General features: G+C 38.3%; 1 protein-coding gene across 1 annotated transcript; it reads left to right on the top strand.

The window, feature by feature from the left end:
* The first annotated feature begins 4,828 nt into the window (after positions 1–4,828).
* TUSC1 (tumor suppressor candidate 1) lies at positions 4,829–5,914 on the top strand. The gene has a single exon (XM_025920097.2). The coding sequence runs from the start codon at positions 5,140–5,142 to the stop codon at positions 5,767–5,769; it is 630 nt and encodes a 209-aa protein (XP_025775882.2). The 5' UTR covers positions 4,829–5,139; the 3' UTR covers positions 5,770–5,914.
* Positions 5,915–20,493: the final 14,579 nt, after the last annotated feature.

Here is a 20,493-nt window from a genome sequence, read left to right as displayed (position 1 = left end):
TCTGAGGCCAATATCTGGGGTGGGAGCGTTGTCATATTGATCAAATCCAGGCATGCGTGTCTTACTCCAAACCCAATACCTCTCATTTATTACATATTTAAAAACATACATACAAAGACCCACTATATATTAAGACAAGTCATTAACGAGGCAGTACCAACCTACTTATTTCAGTCTGAGTAATTCCAGCATGCTACAAACATTTCTTGGTGAGTTTCTGTTAGCTCAGTCTGCTAGATGTATAGGTTACCTTTCCTATTAAGTGGTTAGCAGTTTACTTGGTAAAATCTTCCTTTAAGATTACATAAGAAAATAAGGCATAAATCCTTTCAACATCCTAGTTGTTCCAGAAATATTTGTATCACTCACTTGCTTACACACACTCTCTTTCTCTTCCTCTTGCTCTATGTATCTGTCTCTCTCTATAGATAGATAGATACACATATTTAGGAACTTACATCCTATTTGCAGATCCACTGGCACAAGAAATGTTAACACAAGGAAGGGCCTCTGCATTAAATCGCTGGAACAGGCATTACTTTATCAATGTCTAAAAGAGGGGAGGGGCGCCTGGGCAGCTCAGTCTGTTAGGTTAGGCGTCCATCTTCGGTTCAGGTCATGATCTCCATGTCTGTGAGTTCGAGCCCCCACATCAGGTTCTGGGCTGACAACTCATAGCCTGGAGCCTGCTTTCGATTCTGTGTCTCCCTCTCTTCCTGCCCCCCACCCCCCTCATGCTCTCTGTCTCTAAAAAATGAATAAACTTTAAAAAAAATAAAAGATGGGGAAATACTTTGAATTCAGGGGATCTAAGACCAGTAAAACAGTAGGAGTATTAACCCATATAATGTATAAATGGTAGAGTATAAAGTCTGCCATGATAGATTTGGCTGTGTGCTTATATGGCAGAGAGACACAGAGAGAGAGAGAGAGAGAGAGAGAGGGAGAGCACATACAAGTTTTCTGATGTCTTTTCTTCTATGGGCACTCATCCCATCAGGAGAGGCTCACCTTCCTAACTTCCTCTAAACCTAACTACCTCCTAAGGACACCTGGGTGGCTCAGTTGGTTAAATCCAACTCCATCTTAGGTCATGATCTCACAATTCATGAGTTCAAGCCCTGTGTCGGGCTCTGTGCTGACAGCTCAAGCCTAGACCCTGCTTCAGATTCTGTGTCTCCCTCTCTCTCTCTCCCTACCCTGCTCCCTCTCTCTATCAAAAATAAACAAACATTAAAAAAATAAATTTAAGCCTAATTACCTCCTAAATGTGCATTTCAGACACTGTCACATTAGTAGTTAGTGCTTCACCATATGAATTTTGGGGAGAACACAATTCGGTCCACAGAAGGTACATTACAACCAAACTCCAGGGCAAAAATGACTCTGGGTAGGGAATAGGAGCAGCAGAGGAGTAATAGAGGGTAAGTACAGAAACACCCAGGGCATCCAGATTAGCCATAACTGCCAGACTAAGGAGTTCAACATTGTTATGTAATTGAACTTGATGAAGTTGTTAACCAAAATTCATTTGGAGTGGTATTATCAAATGTTTTAAGCAGAGTGGAAGCAGGGAGACACTGGATATAACACTACTTGTCCCTACGCGAATGTGCCATAAAGCACCTTAAGGTATGACTCATTTTATAAGAAATGTGATTCGAAATTGAGAAACTAGTGACAAATGAGTACAGCTTGACACTAAAACATCTTAGAAATCAACTAGGGATGCAAGAAATAAACTGTATATATCACGGGGCCTCTTTCTCAAGCACACACCTAGAAATACAGAACAGTTACCATGTATGGAAAGAAGAAATTTTTTGGAGGAAGGGAGAAAGGGGGCAGTAAACTTAACAGCTGTCAATCAGAGCTGGTTTTGAGAAATCCTAAAATAGACACATGACTTGTAAGGCAAAAAGCAGTGCCACTCTGACTTGCTGACCTAGCTTTTCTCAACCACAGTATTTACAAAAATATTGATTTAAAGCTTTGTGTTAAGAAGCACAGTGATCATAACCTCATCTGTTGATCTTTTTTCTTACCTAAGACAGGAGGGACGATACTTTTTAAAATTAAATTCAAGTTCAGTAATTATAGAGTAGGCAGTGAAACTAGAAGAGGAAACAAAAAAGCTAAATACAAAATCCTCTTAATATGAAAAAGAAGTAAAAAGAAAAAGTAGTAGTTTCAGGGAAGTAGCAGAATCAAGAATTCTAAATGACTTATTTGCATTTTTCTGCTCTTTTACTCTAAATTTCATAACTTTAAAGGAATAATCTTCAGCCTTAGAGTTTGTAAACACAACATGCAAATGGTCTATTGGAGTTTACATTTTATTAATTTTTTTTTTCTTTTTTTTCTGAATGGAACGCAGTCATTGTTTTAATTATGGTCAGCGTCCATATTTGGGCCCTTCCAGCCCTGCTGGAAGTGCCATGGTGAGTATATTTTATTTATTTTTTTATTTAAAAAAATTTTTTTAATGTTTATTTATTTTTGAGAGGCAGATAGAGACAGAGTATGAGCAGGGAAGGGCAGAGAGAGAGAGAGAGGGAGACACAGAACCTGAAGCAGACTCCAGGCTCTGTTCTGTCAGCACAGAGCCCGAAGCGGGGCTCAAACTCAGAACCACTGGATTATGACCTGAGCCGAAGTTGGACGCTTAACCAACTGAGCCACTAGGTGCCCCTATTTTTATTTTTTTATTAAAAGAATTTTTTTTAATGTTTATCTTATAATTTTTGAGAGAGAAAGAGACAAAGTGTGAACAGAGGGTGGGCAGAGAGAGGGAGACAAAATCGGAAGCAGGCTCCAGGCTCTGAGCTGTCAGCACAGGGCCCAACACAGGGGTCAAACTCATGAGCCATGATATCATGACCTAAGCCCAAGTCAGACGTTTAACTGACCTAGCCACCCCAGCACCCAATTATTTTTTAATTTATAAAACTATCAAATTTATTAAAGGAGAAACCTTACCTGTTTTTTTTGAGTAAAAGTAGCTTAACGGACAGTGCATATAAAATGAGGAAAGAGCAATCTATATCCTTTGACACTTTTTTCTGATTGGGTAAGCAGGTAATTTTACTGGTTAGAAACGTCCATTCTTATAGCACAGGTGTCTCTCATATTTTTTTTTCTAATTAAGAGCTTACATATTTTTCTGTATTCTCTTAGGAACTACTAAAACCCTGAATTTTTTCTAAATTTTATCATTTCCATAATTTTTTTCTCTAAGATTTTTTCCATTTTATTTTCATATATGCCTTATATTATTCTTGCAAAAATATTTTCACATGCAGACTACTAACAAAAAATAACAGGTAGAAGCATTTTATTAAGTTTGTGCTGCTATATTTAAAAATAATGTAATGTTCATTGCTATGTACCAGTAACTTCCATGACTGTTATTGATAGCTTTTGGTTGGATCATCCCCTATATATTTTTTTTCCTTTTTTGTTCTGTTCTGTCCTTTCCTCTCTTCCTTCTTTCCTTTTAGTAAGATAAATACAGTTATATATACCACATGTCTGACTTAGAGGACTAGTATTAATGGATTCTGTCAGGACGATACATGTATAATCAGATTAGTCATCGTTTAAATATATTGAACAGGTTGACAATTTTACTAGATCTTCTGCTTAATCAGTGTTACCTACTTTTCATAATATTTTACGTTTACTTCATTAATTTTACAAAGCTAAAGATAGTACTTTGGGGTTGAGTCAGGGGTAGGGAGGCGGTCATGGAGGCCTTCTAACACAACAAGGATCAGGGTTCTTTAGGAAACCGGGTATGGTTCATTACAATGGTCAATTACAAAAACTTGATTAACTATTTTCCCGTTACTTATTTATTTTTATTTGTGCGGTTCAGTGAAAACCCCAGCTCTGTAAATGTGTCATGTATGCTCTTTTTGAATTTTTTTTTTTTCTCAACGTTTATTTATTTGTGGGACAGAGAGAGACAGAGCATGAACGGGGGAGGGGCAGAGAGAGAGGGAGACACAGAATCGGAAACAGGCTCCAGGCTCTGAGCCATCAGCCCAGAGCCTGACGCGGGGCTCGAACTCACGGACCGCGAGATCGTGACCTGGCTGAAGTCGGACGCTTAACCGACTGCGCCACCCAGGCGCCCCAATCTTTTTGTTAATCTACATGTTCCAATGGTTTGAAGACTTCAGTGCATCTAAGACTTACCTGAGATCTTGTTGAAAATATTCTTGCTACCACCTCTCTCTGCCATGAGATTCTGGCATCAGCGTCTTTTCCGTACTTTACTTTGCAATGATTCAGTTATTTTACAACTTGAGTCCCTTAAAACTAAGGAATGTAATTCAGTAAGTTGTATCCACCTGTCACCAGGTATTTTGGAACTTACTTCGTATTCAGTTTCTTGAAAGAATAGAAAGCACATTTGGAGTTTCCTAGGTTTTGTGGCCCGGCCTGAACAAAACAACTAATTATAACCTAGTTTCTATAGAGTTGCAAACAATTTGCAGTGTGGAGTACTGGCTGTTCACAAATTGGGACTAGCCTATATTGTTTTGAGAGATGCCTGTTCCCACTTGAGGTCCTCATGACAGGTGCTCACTCAATTCCGTTGAATGCTTATTGACCTTAGAGGAGGGTTAAAACGCTGTGTTCTAAATGTAGTTACATCTTTTCAACTTGCCCATGTCTGTTTCAGACTCAACATTTCATTATTATTATTTGCTTTGAGACTGTCGTGCAAGAGGAAGGTAACCACTGGTGGTTGCGTTGGATTGCAGGGCGAGGCCGGCTGGTTCCTGCAGTGCCCAGGCCTGCACGGAAGCGCCCAGCAGAACCCAGCTGAGGCTACATGCTTTTCCCCCCCGCTCTGCCAGAGGGCTGAGCAGCAAAGCGCTCCCCGGGGGCATTGTGTGTGAGCTGGCCGCGGATCGCAGGCCCAGGGGGCAGCTCCACCGCAGGAGACAAGACACGCCTCAGGCCGGGCAAATTCCCGGCCCCCTCTGGCCCCAAGCCAGCAGCCGCCGCCCGCCACCTCCTCTCCAACTCCGCTGTGGCCCCGGCCGCCCCGCCGGGCCCCGAACTCGCCCGCGCCGCGGCGCCGGCCCCTCGGCCCCCGGCGCAGGCGGCGCGGCTGGGACAGGACCGATGTGGCGCATGCGTGGTGGCGCCACCAGGCGCGGGAGCTGCGGCGGCGGGGACGGCGGCGGGGACAGCCGCGGGCAGGGCCGCCCGGGCCGGGCTCGTGGGGGTAGCTGCATCGGAGGCGGCGTGGGCTGGCGAGGCCGTGCGGGCGGCGCCCGACAGCAGCTGGAGGAGCGGTTCGCAGACCTGGCGGCGAGCCACCTGGAGGCCATCCGCGCGCGGGACGAGCGGGACCGGCAGAACGCGCGGCTGCGAGAGGAGAACGCCCGGCTGCGGCTTGAAAACAGGCGGCTGAAGCGCGAGAACCGCAGCCTCTTCCGTCAGGCCTTGCGGCTTCCCGGCGAGGACGGCGACGGGGCGGGCGCGGAGGCGGCCGGGGCCACCCCGGGCCCCGAGGAGGCCGGCACGAACCGGAGGGCGAGAGGCGGCGGCCTCGAGGACGAGCCTGGCAGCCCCAGGGCCCTGAGAGCCCGGCTCGAGAAGCTGGAGGCCATGTACCGCCGGGCCCTGCTGCAGCTGCACCTCGAGCAGCGGGGGCCGCGCCCGCGTGGCGACAAGGACGAGCCGCCTTTGCGCGCACTGGAGTCGGGCCTGCGAGCCCCGGACCCGGATCCCCCAGAGCCCTGGCTGTAGCCGGAGGCCGCGGCCGGCGAGAGGCGGAGCCTCGCGCAGCCCCTCCTTCTTCGCCCGCGGCTCACCCGCCTAGCAACGCCCGGGGCCCTGCGCCGCGGGACTGGACCGCTGCGCCCGCTGCCTGCCGCCTGCCGCCCCACGCTGCCCAGTTGGACTTGGCGTCCATCCGCCAAGGTTGAGAGGGTGCGTGGCCCCCTGGAGCCTCCCCAACCCTGCAGAGCACCTGCTTCCTGCGCCTGGTGGTTTCCATGGGTTGAGGCCTAGAAACGGAGGGGCGGGTTTTATAACAAGAAACGGGTGCCAGTCAACACTTCCCAATGCCTGAACTTTTCAAGGGCTGTGAGGACCTCTTCTGTTTTGGGTTTTTCTCTTTCCTGTTCTTTTTTTTTTTTTTTTTTTTTTTTTTTTTGGTTCTTTGAGGAATGAATAATGCGTTTAGAGTTGGTTGAATTTGTTGTTCATATTTAAGTCCCCTAAAACCTCCAGCCATTATCATTTATGTGGCCAACACTTGCTTTCATAAGTCGGTATTACTTGGATATCCTATAAAGTACCACCTTTTTATTTAAAAAGTGATATTTATTACTTAGGAACTCTATGCCCCTGCTCTAGTCCTTAAACATCTATTATATACCGATATGTTTACCCCCAGGGAATTTTTAAAGTATATGCCTATAAGTGATCCTTTAAATTGGTAAATAAGTCTGGTCCATTAAAATTACCGAGAAACATCCCACAACTATTATTTGAAGTGTTAGATTTTACACATGTTTAAGAAACATACATGATCTGTATAAATTTTACGTTTTACTATTTGTTGTAAGTTATCGTTTTCGCTTTATGTAAGTGATCGTTTCAAATAAAGATTAGATAATCTAATTTTTATTACATTTTAGGCATTAGAGCATAGTCGGTGAACAGCGACTTTGTCTTCTTCATTTAATAATTTTAAGAAGTTGTAAGTTATTTGTGTATCAGAAAGCTCCAAAGCGATTTAGTCTCAATTGTGGTTTCATTAGCAAAAAAAAAAAAACAAAACAAAACACTGATTTTAACAACGAAAGTTCTAATTTCACTTTTTTGCATTTTATTGGGTAGGCACTTGCTGACTAAGTAGTGAAGAGGGTACCATTGTACCACAGAAAAATCATAGGTATAATACAGTGTTTAAGTGATGGAAAACATCAGTTGAAGGAAAAAAAATGGGAAGTTTTTGTTAGAGCTAGAGATTAAGTCATAAGGTAGAGTTGTTTTATTTGTGAGATATCCTAAAAGTTTCAAATATATTACATATGTTGCCAAAAAAGGTACCAAGAAAAGTAGTTTTTTGATTTTTCTATTCCTGGGTTTTGAAGACTTTTTGTGCAGTTTGGTTAAAGGTAGTTGATATTTGGTTGTGAATATTAAAATCTTCCCGTAGAGCCGAAAAATATGAGAAGAATCTTGCTGAGAATAGGTAGGTACATGAAAAGTATCTCTTGTCACTTTTACTTTATTTTCTAATAGTGAAAGAAAGAAAATAGTTTTAGGAGTCAGGAGGTATTGAAGAATAGGAAAAAAAGCCTATTATCCCTATTGCTACTTAACTGTGACTTTGGGTTTAGATTAGTTAATCTCTCTAAGCCTTAGTTTTCTCATCATTAAAACGAACATAACATCTACCTCAAAATATAAAACATTTCTTGAGATGTTATATGTAAAATGCCTGCTTCAAAATAAGTGGTCTATCAATGAGAATTATAATCTAAAATGTGAAAGTTGTAAATGCGTATTGTACTGACACTTTGCCTTGTGTATTTTGCTCCTATATGATTTTATATTAGCAGAGAAATATATTCTTTCACTGAGTTGACAGTTTTCACTCCTTGTAAATAAATAGAGGAGATAAAGCCCTATATACTAAGGGAATAATGCATCAAAACTATTTTCCACTTGTAGCAAAATTAGGAATATTCAACAACCAAGCAAAATGTTTAGCTTACTTACGTAGTTTTTAAGCACCTTTTGTCTTAAAATCATGTACGATGTAAGTGTGGTGAAAAAAAAATGTGTAAAATAATGAGGCACATGTACACAAAAGTGAGGACAACTTTGAGCATAATTCCTGAAAACATTCTGAAACCAAAATGCCCCAGAAGATGGGTTAAGGCTAATACATATTTCAACTTTGTTGAAATTCTCTGCTGATAACTAATAAAGCATCATGTAACAGTATAAAAGATGTTTTGTAATATCAAAATATGTGCCTACTCAAGAAATGGGTAAAGTTGATTTTAGAAAAGTTTGATCTAGGATCTATTTCAATCTAAAATAAACTAAAACTTCAGATTATCATACCTTGAGGTTTTATTTTCATAATTTGCTGTGCAATGAAGAGGGTTTATAATTTATAGAAATGAGCAACAAAAATATGTCACATTAGCAAACAAATTTAGTAAGAAGGATAGGCGTTTTTTTTAAATAATTTTTTAAGTTTATTTATTTACTTAGAGTATATGAGCAGGGGAGGGACAGAGAGGGACAGAGAGGATCCCAAGCAGGATCCATGCTGTCAGCACAGAGCTAGATGTGGGGCTCGATCCCACTAATTCTGAGATCATAACCTGAGGCAAAATCAAGAGTCCGACGCTTCACCAACTGAACCACGCCGGTGCCACAAGATAGACATTTTTTAACACCATTTTTTATGGCTGCTATTCACAAAACTATACTTTATCGTTTTCTCTGTAAAAAATTAGGATTGAAGTCAAAGTAATACGGAATGAGTACTTCATGGAACAATCTGTCCTTGCTAAGCCTCTTGAACACATTTATAATATTTATAACTGAATAATGCTGGAAAACATGTTTTTTCTTACTTAGTCTTAGACATACGTTTGCCAATTCATGAGTATTGCCATGATGAAACTAATACCAAATTTTTAATAAATGGCATTATCAGTATGTACTAAATATTAGCATGATTTTGATTCCAGTGCCAAACTACTGTTCGCTATTTTGCTAAAGGGAACAGATTTTCACTGAGAATTTGTCACAAAATGTTCGTGAATGAATGACACAATTTATTAATCTCTCTGTTTAGCAATTAATCAATTACAAAGTCTGACTTTTCTACTATGTACTTGCTTTTTTGATATATATCTGATCTGATATAGACAGTATATGAATATATTTATGCACTGGAGTTAATGGACCCAGGAAGACACTTAGGTAAGAAACATGTCTCACTGTGTAAGAATTAGTCATGCTCCCATTTCACATTTTAAGCTTAAACTAAGGCTATCATCTCTCAATGATCAGAATTAAACTACATTGTCTATAGTATTTAGCAGATTTGCCTATTATAAAATTCATGTTCAGAATCTACTTGTCTGTATAATCTTTGCTTATTTCATCATAACTTATTAGTAAGAAAGTCCTTTTGCATACCCAAACTCTCAGACATCTGTCACGCTTTAGAGAAAATTTGAGAAGATAACAAAGTTTGTTGGTGCTAGCTTCTTGTTTGAATGATAAGCATTCTACTGTAAAAACTGAGCTCTTTGAAGGAAGAACTTGAACAACAATCTGTCTCCTGTTTCATCCTGGGACTGATAAAAGTTCCTTTTGGGCTTTCATTTTCCAGGTCTCCTCACCTTATTTTTAATTTTGAAATTTTAAACATAGAAACTATTGTCTTTTACAGCCAATGGATCTGCCTTTAGTTACGGCGAAGACTGTTGCTAAGGACCTAGAAATCCAGAAATCCATTGACTATTAAAAACAATGGAGGATTTCTTTTTCTCTGTTGTGTAATATTTCTGAATCAGTCTGTCAGGAAGCACTGCTCCACATGCTCATTCAGAACCTGTTCTCATGTTCCTTTACCTTACCCTAGGTCACTGATTCATTAGCATGGTAGATATAGGTTACTTCCAGATGCATGTTCAGCATATGGGAAAGAGAAAGAGAACTTGGAAGAGCTCTGCCCAGATCTAAAAATAACATAAAACCCCCTTGACACATTCTATTGGTAAAACATCATCATATAACCAAGTTAACTTCAAAGGGAGCTGAGAAATACATTCACACTGGAGAATCTTTTGCCCAGCTATAATCTCATTTTTATAGAAGATTCAGGGAACAGATTTTGGTAGACAACCACCTAAATAGAGGCTGACATCTACTTAAGTTTTTTTTTTTTTTAAGAACTTTCATGTGCTGGTGTAGCATTTTTGAAACTAAATAATTTAAAATAGTGATACTATGGGATTGCTTTACTGATTGAAAAAAAATCCGACCTTTTCATACCTCTCTGTACCATCCTTATGAGTGCAAAACATAACATACTGTTTGAAATAAGCAAGGAAATAGAGCTATTAAATCTTACATAGGAAATCCTTATAAAATGAACCATCCCCAAATAGCGTATATGTCATAAAAATAAAGTTTTAAGAACATGTACTTGATAAACATTTCATATGTCAATCTAAGTTTATAAGTTGAGGGGGAAATATATTTGTTTCTTATATGCTAGCATCCTACAACTTGTAGAGCTGAAAGAGACCTTGGAGAGCTTCAGCCTAGCATCCTTGAGACTTTGCCAACAATTTAACAACTTGCACAAACTATGTACACATCACACTCCATAACTTAGAATATGTGCGTCACAATTCTAGCTAATATTTTTTTGAGTTTTTTTTTTTTTAACTTTATTTTATTTTGAGAGAGAGTGCGTAAGCAGGGGAGGGGCAGAGAGTGAGGGAGAGAGAGAGAACCCCCCGATGTGGGGCTTGAACCTGTGGGATCATGACCTGAGCTAAAACCAGTAGTCGAATACTTAACTGACTGAGCCACCCAGGCACCCCCAATTCTAGGTAATATTATTCTCTCCTATTTATGAATGAGGAAAATAATGAACAAAGACTATGTATAACTTTTCCAAGGTTGAAAAGAAAAATTCATTAAAAAAATTTAATTGACATGTAATTGACATATTAGTTTTAGGATAAATGTAATTATTTGATGTATGTATCTATTACAAAATGATAGTTTAGGATTTACAACCACAGAGAGTTATAGTATTTTTTCCTTGTGATGAGAACTTTTAGGATGTACTCTCTTAGGAATTTTCAAATATAGTAGTATTGTTAACTCTAGTTACTGCACTATACATTATATCCCAGGACTTACTCAAATAAGTTATTTGGTTTTACTAGGAATGCTTCTGGCTTTCTCTCTTAAGCATGAGACGATTGTCCAGTACATTCCAAATTTTACAGTCTTTACCATGACCACGGTTCTACTTACTCCAGGAAAAGATTTTGATGTTCACTCTTTGTGTTACAGAACAGCATAAGTAGCAATGAGGTTACATGTTCGTTTACATTTTTGTAAATTTTACATATGGGACTCTTGGGGCTTTATGGGTAGATTATTTTGGAAGGGCAGAGTACCTCTGAAAATTTTGCCTAAATATATCATTTTACAAACATGGCCCAAGGAGACTGAAAGGAAGGATTTCTATTCCTTGGTCAAGAGAGGGGTTGTCCCCCTGTCTTGCTTGATGCAGAAAGAAAGCATAAAGTCCCGTTTCCTTTGGAAGCTATCATGTGATCCTGAATATGGCACTACAGAGAGACAGAAGAGAACTTCTTTCTTGATAATGTTGCTGCAGCTCCAGTTATCATGCCTGGAGCCTATCCTCCATCTGGACCTTCAGTTATGTGAGAAAATATATTTCCTTATTGTTTAAGGCAGCTTGAGTTAGGGCATTTTAAAAATAGAAGTCAAAATGAAATTCTGTACAAGAATGAACATTACAGGGGCGCCTGGGTGGCGCAGTCGGTTAAGCGTCCGACTTCAGCCAGGTCACGATCTCGCGGTCCGTGAGTTCGAGCCCCGCGTCAGGCTCTGGGCTGATGGCTCAGAGCCTGGAGCCTGTTTCCGATTCTGTGTCTCCGTCTCTCTCTGCCCCTCCCCCATTCATGCTCTGTCTCTCTCTGTCCCCCAAAAAATAAATAAAAAGTTGAAAAAAAAAATTTAAAAAAAATAAAAAAATAAATTAAATAAATAAATAAATAAATAAATAAATAAATAAATAAATAAAAGAATGAACATTACAGTGACACACCAAAGTACAGGTTTCTCACAAACACGATGTTGAGGAGAAGAAGCCAGACACAAAGGAACATAAAATGGACAAAAAGCTAGTATCGATATGCATTTTGACTTCTATGTATTAAACAAGAAAAAGAAAATCATCCTAGTTCAGAAAGTTCCCAGAAAGTCTCAGTTCCCAGACTTAACAGATTCTTTTTATTAGAGAAAAAGCTGAATATCCCATTTGAAGATCCTCAAATTGATAATATAAAATTAAACTCATGTGTCTTATGTCTTTTATTCCATAACTTATGCAGCATTTACCTGATGGCTAAAGCGGGGGGGGGGGGGGGGGGGAGAGGGGGAGGGAAGCATTCTGAACATCTTCTCCTATATCTAAATGGTATTAAGTTTAGTTTTTGCCTCAAAAATGCCTTTCACAGTTTTTCCTTTTTTATTCATAATTTTGGGCCTATAGTACCCCAAGGGCCTTTGGGTTTCATTTTTTGTAAGGTGAGCATTGAGGAATGCAAATTTATTTTAGTTCAGAAGATAAATTGGTATGTGTACTATTGACTAATAATCTTCAAAACAAGGTATGCAAGTATACTGGGAGTAGGTAAAAAACGAAACAAAACAAACCACCACCACCACAGCAACCAAAATCTTAGATCTTCAATTTGCATATATTTTAATCTTACTCTTTGCGTATGTTCTAAAATGTTCTTAGTGTAGTAAATGATACATAAATTTTAGTACATGCTCAAAAATATTTTATAGATCCCATACTACATTGGTAATCACCTCAGTTGCTGGGTTTGTCATTTATTAGCTTTAGACCTTAATCCCTTTATTATTTAATTTCTTTAGTTCAGTTTTTAAAAATTAAGTAAAGAAATATATCCAAATATGTATCATAGGTTTTTTATAAGACTTCAATTAGATGTTATATGTAAACTTGGATTTTATGCTTTAAAATACATCCAAAGTAAGACAATTATTATATCTTTTTTTTTTTTTTTTAATTTTTTTTTTCAACGTTTTTATTTATTTTTGGGACAGAGAGAGACAGAGCATGAACGGGGGAGGGGCAGAGAGAGAGGGAGACACAGAATCGGAAACAGGCTCCAGGCTCTGAGCCATCAGCCCAGAGCCCGACGCGGGGCTCGAACCCACGGACCGCGAGATTGTGACCTGGCTGAAGTCGGACGCTTAACCGACTGCGCCACCCAGGCGCCCCTATCTTTTTTTTTTAATATATATATAGAGAGAGGGCATGAGTGGGGGAGGGGGGTGAGGGAGAGACAGAGAGAATCCCAACCAGACTCCACACTCAGCACAGGGCCCAACACAGAGCTCAATCCCACCACCCTGGGATCATGACCTGAGCCAAAATCAGGAGTCGGGTGCCTAACCGACTGAGCACCCATATGGCCTGAGAAAGTTACTATTTCTGAAGGGTAATTTCTTCATGTCCCTTGATTTTTGGGACAAAAAAAAAAAAATAGCCATTCAAATTATTTTAGATTTTTGACTTGTATTATCTTCTCAACTACTTTTTAATGTTCAGGATTAATTTCTCAGAATTATTTGGTCATATATCTCTCTGCTTGGCTCTTGATATATTTCAAGTGAGAACTCAGGACAGGTTTGTATCTATCAAGTATAAGAAGACTACCAACTTAACCTGAAAATCCCAAAGGCTACGTTACCAAATCTAAGTGCTTCACAACATTTTCTGAGAAGAATAAAAATACTTCTGTGCTTTTAATAAAGCACATCAGTACTACCAATAATGCTAAGACATGAAAATATCTGACTGTGAAGTTGATTATGTACTCAAGCAGAAAGCTGTAATAAAAAGGTTTCTGAATTCACTCTCCTTCCATAATGTTTTCCCCCGTATTACTGATGCAGATGTTGTTTCTTCAAAAATACAAAATAATTGGACCTGAGGACTTCCTTTAGCTAGGAAGAATCTTTCACATTTTTACTAAACCATATTTCTATGAAATAAATTCTATGAGTTAGTCTTCTGAAACTGAGATTCAGCAGCATAAAAAGAAAGTCAAATAAAAATAAAATGTCCAGAGGCAGGTACCTGAGTGGCTCAGTCGGTTAAGCGTCCAACTCTTGTTTCAGCTCAGGCCATGATCTCACAGTTCATGAGCTTGAGCCCTGCATTGGGCTCTGTGTGGCAGCACAAAGCCTGCTTGGGATTCTCTCTCCCTCTGTCTATACGCTGCTCCCCCCTCTCAAAATAAACAAAAACAAATTGTCCAAACATAACTCCAGATACCAAACACTTGTCTTCTAGATCCATTCTCTATCCTTTTCCATCTTACTCTCTATCGCATTACTAGCCTCCCTTGGTCCTTGGATTCCAGTGTAAGTTTGACTTCTTGATGGATTCTGGCTATGGGGAAATACAAGCATGAAATCGGAAGGAGGAAGTAGTGTTACCTCTGAGTTTCCTATAGGCTCCTTACATCCTTCTACCAAAGGTCACAGTTCCTCTAAGCCTGCCTTTTTATATATGAAGCCCTGTCTGCAGGTTCTGATAAAAGTTCTAGGCCCTCACCACTTCTGGCCAAGGGGTGGTAAAGTTCTCCTTTGCAGGTCTTACTAATTTCAGGGTACTTCCATCTCCTCTAGTTTTCCTAAGCCCTATCCAACTTTTCATAATTGGCCTTTTACTAAACTATTTTAAAGTTGCCCACTTTCACTGTGGGGACACATATTGATTCAATATACAGTGACTACTAATATTGATATTGAGTGTGGGCTTTAGTTTTATTATATTTAATACTTGAAGATTCCATTGACTAAAGGAAAATTTGATCTTCAGTTAGTTTGATATTTTCTTGATTTAACGAAGTAAAAATGTATATATGCAAATTAGGCTTTGACAGTGAGAAAGATCCTAAGTATATATTACCTCTTAATTGGGTTTCCTTTAATTTGTATCTTAAATGATTCAATACTATTCAACAGGTATTTGTTATTTTAACAACTCTTAAGCATAAAATCTCTGACCATTGGTAACACAATCTATGAGGTCATTTTTTTCCCTTGAGATGATTAACACCCAAGAGAGAGATGCAGATATATAATGTAAAATAAAAGAAGATTCTAAACTAGGAAGAAGATTCATATGACATGTTATTTGAGCTGATTCTTAAAAGACATGTAGCAGATCAAGTAGATGGGCCTTGTAGGATAATTATTTAAGACTCAGGGAAGATGAGAGAGGGATATGATTAGGGATGTGTGGGGGATGCTCTAGGAATAGAAACTGTAATATAACTGAAGTGAAAGGTATACAGGATTATGATAAGTTTAAATCAAGTAGACTGAGGTCAAAGAGTGGAAGGCCCTAAGTTCCAAACAAAATTTAATTCTTCAGTGGAAAAAATCAACATTGTCTGGGCAGATGATCGATTTAGAATTATAAAGTATCTCATGTCATGTTAGATATAATGTTTTCTTTCTGTTTCTTGTTGTTTGTTTTTGTTTTTAAGCAGTCTCCATGCCCCACATGGAGCCAGCCCATTGCAGGGCTTGAACTCATGACCCTGAGATCAAGACCTGAGTTGAGATCAAGAGTCAGATGTTTAAGCAACTGAGCCACCCATGTGCCCCCAGATATAGTTTTTTAAATATTAATTTATTTTTGAGAGAAAGAGAGAGCACACAAGTGGAAGAGGGGCAGAGAAAGAGGGAGACAGAGGATCTGAAGCAGGCTCTGTGCTTACAACAGAGAGCCTGATGTGGGGCTTGAACTCATGAACCATGAGATCATAATCTGAGTCAAAGTTGGTTGTTTAACCGACCGAGCCACACAGGTGCCTACCCCCAGATATAGTTCTAAGAAAAATTATACAGGCAGAAGGTAATCAGAGGACAGGTGAAGCTGGAGGTAGGAATGCAAGAAAGAAATTAGAACCATGGTTCAGTTAAGAGGTAAGACTCAAACACACACCCACACACACAAAACTGTTGGAGAAGAATGTTTTTGAATTTGTTTTCTCTGAAAACAGAGCCTGTGACAAGGCAGTAGATTTAGATGACATAGTCATGGGAGAAACATGTACAGTTATAAGATAAAAAGTCCGAAGAATGAACTTAAAGAAATGCATATATTCAAAGAATTGACGAAGGCCAACTAAGGAAATTGAAAAGAGTAGGCTAGAAATGTAAGGGGAAATGTAGGCTATTGTAATTCCTGAATCCCAGGGAAGACTGACTTGATGATACAGGAAGGAATTTAAGCAAGGTGTGATAGTGTCCAAAAAAAAACAAAAAACAAAAAACAAAAAAAAAACAAAAAACAAAAAACAAAAACAAAAAACAAAAAAAAAACAAGGTCCAATTCTCTATCCATCCCTGTAGCTACCATCTTTGAAACATATCTTTGCAATTCCATCTGTAAATACATGGAGTCTATTTCTCTATTCCTTATTGTTACTTGTTTTGGCTAATGGAATGCAACAGAAATGACAACATACTGGTTTTGTGGATAGGCCTCAATGCATGCTTCTACACTTTCTTGGAGTCCTGTTGTTGCCATGTGAGTTCCTCTTATCCCAGCCAACAGCCAGCCAATTATCCTCAACCAGCCAGTTCCAAAACAACCAATCAGCTGATCACATAGATTGAAGCAAGTCCTGTACAAGTCAACTCAACCAGGCCCAGATTAGGAGAACCACTGACAAGTAAACTTGTGATCAACACTTAATGGTTATTTTAGGTAACTAGGTTTTGGGGTAGCTTCTTGTATATAAGTATCTAACATATGCAGGAAGAAATCAGTGCAGGAGCAAGTTTAGAGAAGTAATGGCAAGGGGCAAGCTGTTAGATTATGAATTGTTGAGGAGTTGCTAGAAACTGGGCAGTGGATATTTTTAAATAAGTATCTTTTTGAAGAGAACAGAGTTGAAAAAGTTTCTGAAGGTATAATTTTTATTATGTATATAGAATGGATTTGACTATGCTTTAGGGAGATAAGAAAAATCTAACGGAAAGTGAGATGAAGAGATCAATGGAAGGAGATATAACTGGGGTAACACATTGTCAAGAATGGGTGAGCTCAAATGAATGGATGATTAGGACAGTCTGGTAAAAGAATAGATTAAATTCTTTTTAAAGAGGTAAGGGGAAAAGGGCAGGTGATGATAAAGAGAAAGAATTAAGTTGAAGAGGGATAGATTGAGTGAGGTCATGTCTTTTCTGTGAAGCAGTAAAATCATCTGTTGAATTACACTGCCTGATTTTCTGTTCTAAAAGTAAAGTTTTGAACATTGATGAAACATATTGAAAATGTAATCAATTGGGGGAGAAAGCAAAGAATGGCTGAGTGGTTCTGGGAGCTCTGAGAGTGGTTCTGTGAATCTGGATATCAAGAAACACACTAGAAGTGTAGAAATCATGTTGGATAGGAGGAGGAAATGCATGCAAGAAATAACTTACAGATACACAAGGGAAATTTTTATTTCTAAAGTTGGATTTCACTAAGCAGTCTTATTGGTAAGTCAATTCTGATTATTTATTTCTATTCATGTATATCTTGAATTAATCCTGTTACAGTAAGTAGAATTAATATGGATGATGCATGTGCAGAGTTAAAAATTTTGTAATTTTGGAGTCTTGGCTGTGTGTGTGTGTGTGTGTGTGTGTGTGTGTGTGTGTATGGTGTGGAAGGGGCATTCAAAGTAGAGACTTTGCAACCAGGATTAGTGTTGGGAGAAGAAATATAAAATATTAATAAGAAATTAAAGAAAACAGTGCCATCTGTCTGTTTATCAGTCTTCACAATAGGATTGAGAAGTTGACAAGAAAAAGTTCCTAGGTCCTTTGTGTAGACGCAGCAAACTATATCTCCAGAATGCTGGTTAGAGGAGGATGTTGAGAAACACAAAGAATGGGGTGAAGGTATATTTCTACAAGAAAAGAAGAGTGGAATTTTTATGTCAGGCTCTCAGGATTTCTTTTCTTTGACCTATCGTCAGAAAAATCAATTGGATTCGATGTCTTTACTTATAGAATGGTAATATCAACTCATGGAATTGTTGAAAAAAATCAAATGAGATGAGTGTACATGAAAGTGCATTGAAAATCTAAACCCCCATACAAATGAAGTGGATTTGCTAAAGCCAAAGGCAACAATATTTAAGATAACTTTTATTAAAATTGATTTTTAAATGATACAAGGAATAAGTCTTATATATTGCTTTCAAATAACTGGTTCTGTGTCAAAATAATCAAAGCAATTAATCTAAAACGTTTGTGATAGGAGTTTAAAATAATACCCTGAGTGTCACATGTTATCAAATTTGTGGATATGCTCTTTGATTGTATGTATTCAACATTCAACCCAAGAAACCTGAATTCATTTACCTCTAACTCCACCAGCCTTATATATCTTATTGCTTCTATTATGCAATGTTTGTATGAACTATTTTTCTTATCATTTTTTGTGCCACTTGAAAGTAAGTCCTTCATGATGAGAATTATTTGCTTTATTGGTCTACATGGATACTGATAGAGCATAAAATCAGGTGACACATAATTTTTGAACATTGATAAGTTTCCCTTGTCATCTTAAGCAGAGAAGGAAAGAGCATAATTCACCCTAATAGTTTTTACTCTAGCATTATGGAGCTCAGATCTCAATGGACATACATAAGAGGTGAGAAATTTAAAAATAATCCATTATTTTATTCACAAAACTAATATTCACTTGTGAAATATATGTTGAGTACCTGCTCTGTGCCAAGCACTGTGCTAAGTACTAGTTCATATCCAAATATAGTCTGGTCACTACCTTGGAAAGCTTACAAAGAATTGAAGGAATATAAATATCTTTTTTTAAAACATTAATTTGCTTTTTCTTTTAAGACACTTCTTTTCAAGTTCTTGTTTAGATTCACTGGGAGGACAAGATAAAAAAGGTTATACCAAAAGCCATAATGGCACAGTGGTATGGCAATAGTTTTGAGTCATTGTTACTAAGCTCTCCTCCTCCATTTAATTCTCCCTATCTGCATAATTTCTCACCAACTTATTTAATTTTAGAGGTAATTTAAAAGTGAATATTCCACACAATGTAGAAAGGATAGTCTCTTTGATAAATGTTACTGGGAAAGCTGGATGGCTACATGTGAAAGAATGAAATTAGATTATTTTATCTTACACCGTATACAAAAATCAACTCAAAAGGGCTTGAAAACAAGATAAGAAAACCTTAAAAATCCTCGAAGAAAATACAGGGGCAAATCTTGACATTGGCCTTGGCAATGATCTCTTGGATATGACACCAAAAGCACATGCAACAAAAGCAAAAATAGACAAGATTACATTAAACTAAAAAGCTTTTGCATTTCCAAATAAACCGCCAACAAAATGAAAGGGCACCCTGATGGAATGGGAGAATATCCTTGTAAACCATATACCTGATAAAGGGCTAGTATCTAAAATATATAAAGAACTCCTACGACTCAACAGAAAACCATAAGTAAATAAAACAATCTGATTTTTAAAATGGGCAAAGAACTTGAATAGACATTTATCCTAAGATGATATATTAAAAAAAAAAAAAGGTATCACTATTCATCAGTGAAATGCAATTTGAAACCACAATGAGATGTCACCTCACACCTGCTAGGATGGCTATCATAATAGATGATTGATTGATTGATAGATAAAAATAGATAGATGATAGGAAGGAAGAAAGGAAGGAGGGAAGAAAGAAAGTAAGTAAGTAAGTTGAGAACAGGGGACCCTTGTGCACTAATGGTGGAAATGTTGTAAACTGGTGCAACCACTGTGGAAAATAGTTGGAGTTTCCTCAAAAAATTAAAAATAGAACCATACTGTGTTTTAGCAATACCACTTTGGGTATATATCCAAAGGAATTGAAATCATGATGTCAAAGAGATATTTGAACTCCTGTGTTCATTGCAACATTATTCCCAATAGTTAAGACATGGAAGCAACCTAAATGTTCTTGATGGCTGAATGGATAAGGAAAATGCAATATATATCACGTTCATATTGGAATATTATTCAGCCATGAAAAAGAAGGAAATCCTGCCATTTGTGACAACATGGATGAACCTGGAGAATATTATACTAAGTGAAATAATCCAGAAGCAGAATGACAAATACTACATGGTACTACTTAAATGAGAATTCTAAAAACAGTCTAACTCATAGCAACAGAGAGTAGAATGCTGGTTTCCAGGGCCTGAGGGGGAGGGAAAATAGGGAGATTTGAGTCAAAGGGTATAACGTTTCAGTTACCCAAGATGAACACATCCTAGAGATCTATTATAGGCATAGTGCCTATAGTTAACAACACTGTATTACATATTTAAAAATTTGCAAAACGGGTAGATCTTGTGTTAAATGTTCCTATAATAAAAAATAAAGAGGTCAGTAGAAAACTTTTGGAAGTGAGGGATATGTATATGGCATAGCTGTGATGTTTTCATGGGTTTACTCTTATCTCCAAACTCACCAGGTTGTATATATTAAATATGGACAGCTTATTCTACGTCCATCATACCTCAATAAAGTACTTAAAAAGTCCTTGCTCTTAGAAGATTTCACTGAAATAATTGAATGTATGTTCTTGAAGAGTGA

The sequence above is a fragment of the Puma concolor genome, chromosome D4 (assembly GCF_028749965.1).
Source record: "Puma concolor isolate L17-30 chromosome D4, mPumCon1.1.hap2, whole genome shotgun sequence".
Lineage (NCBI taxonomy): Eukaryota > Metazoa > Chordata > Mammalia > Carnivora > Felidae > Puma > Puma concolor.
Note: the sequence above shows the minus strand (reverse complement) of the source record. Positions and strands in the feature narration are given on the sequence as shown.

Bases quoted from the DNA above. Each gene is read 5' to 3' on its own strand.
- TUSC1 (XM_025920097.2), top strand. From the start codon at position 5,140: ATGTGGCGCATGCGTGGTGGCGCCACCAGGCGCGGGAGCTGCGGCGGC.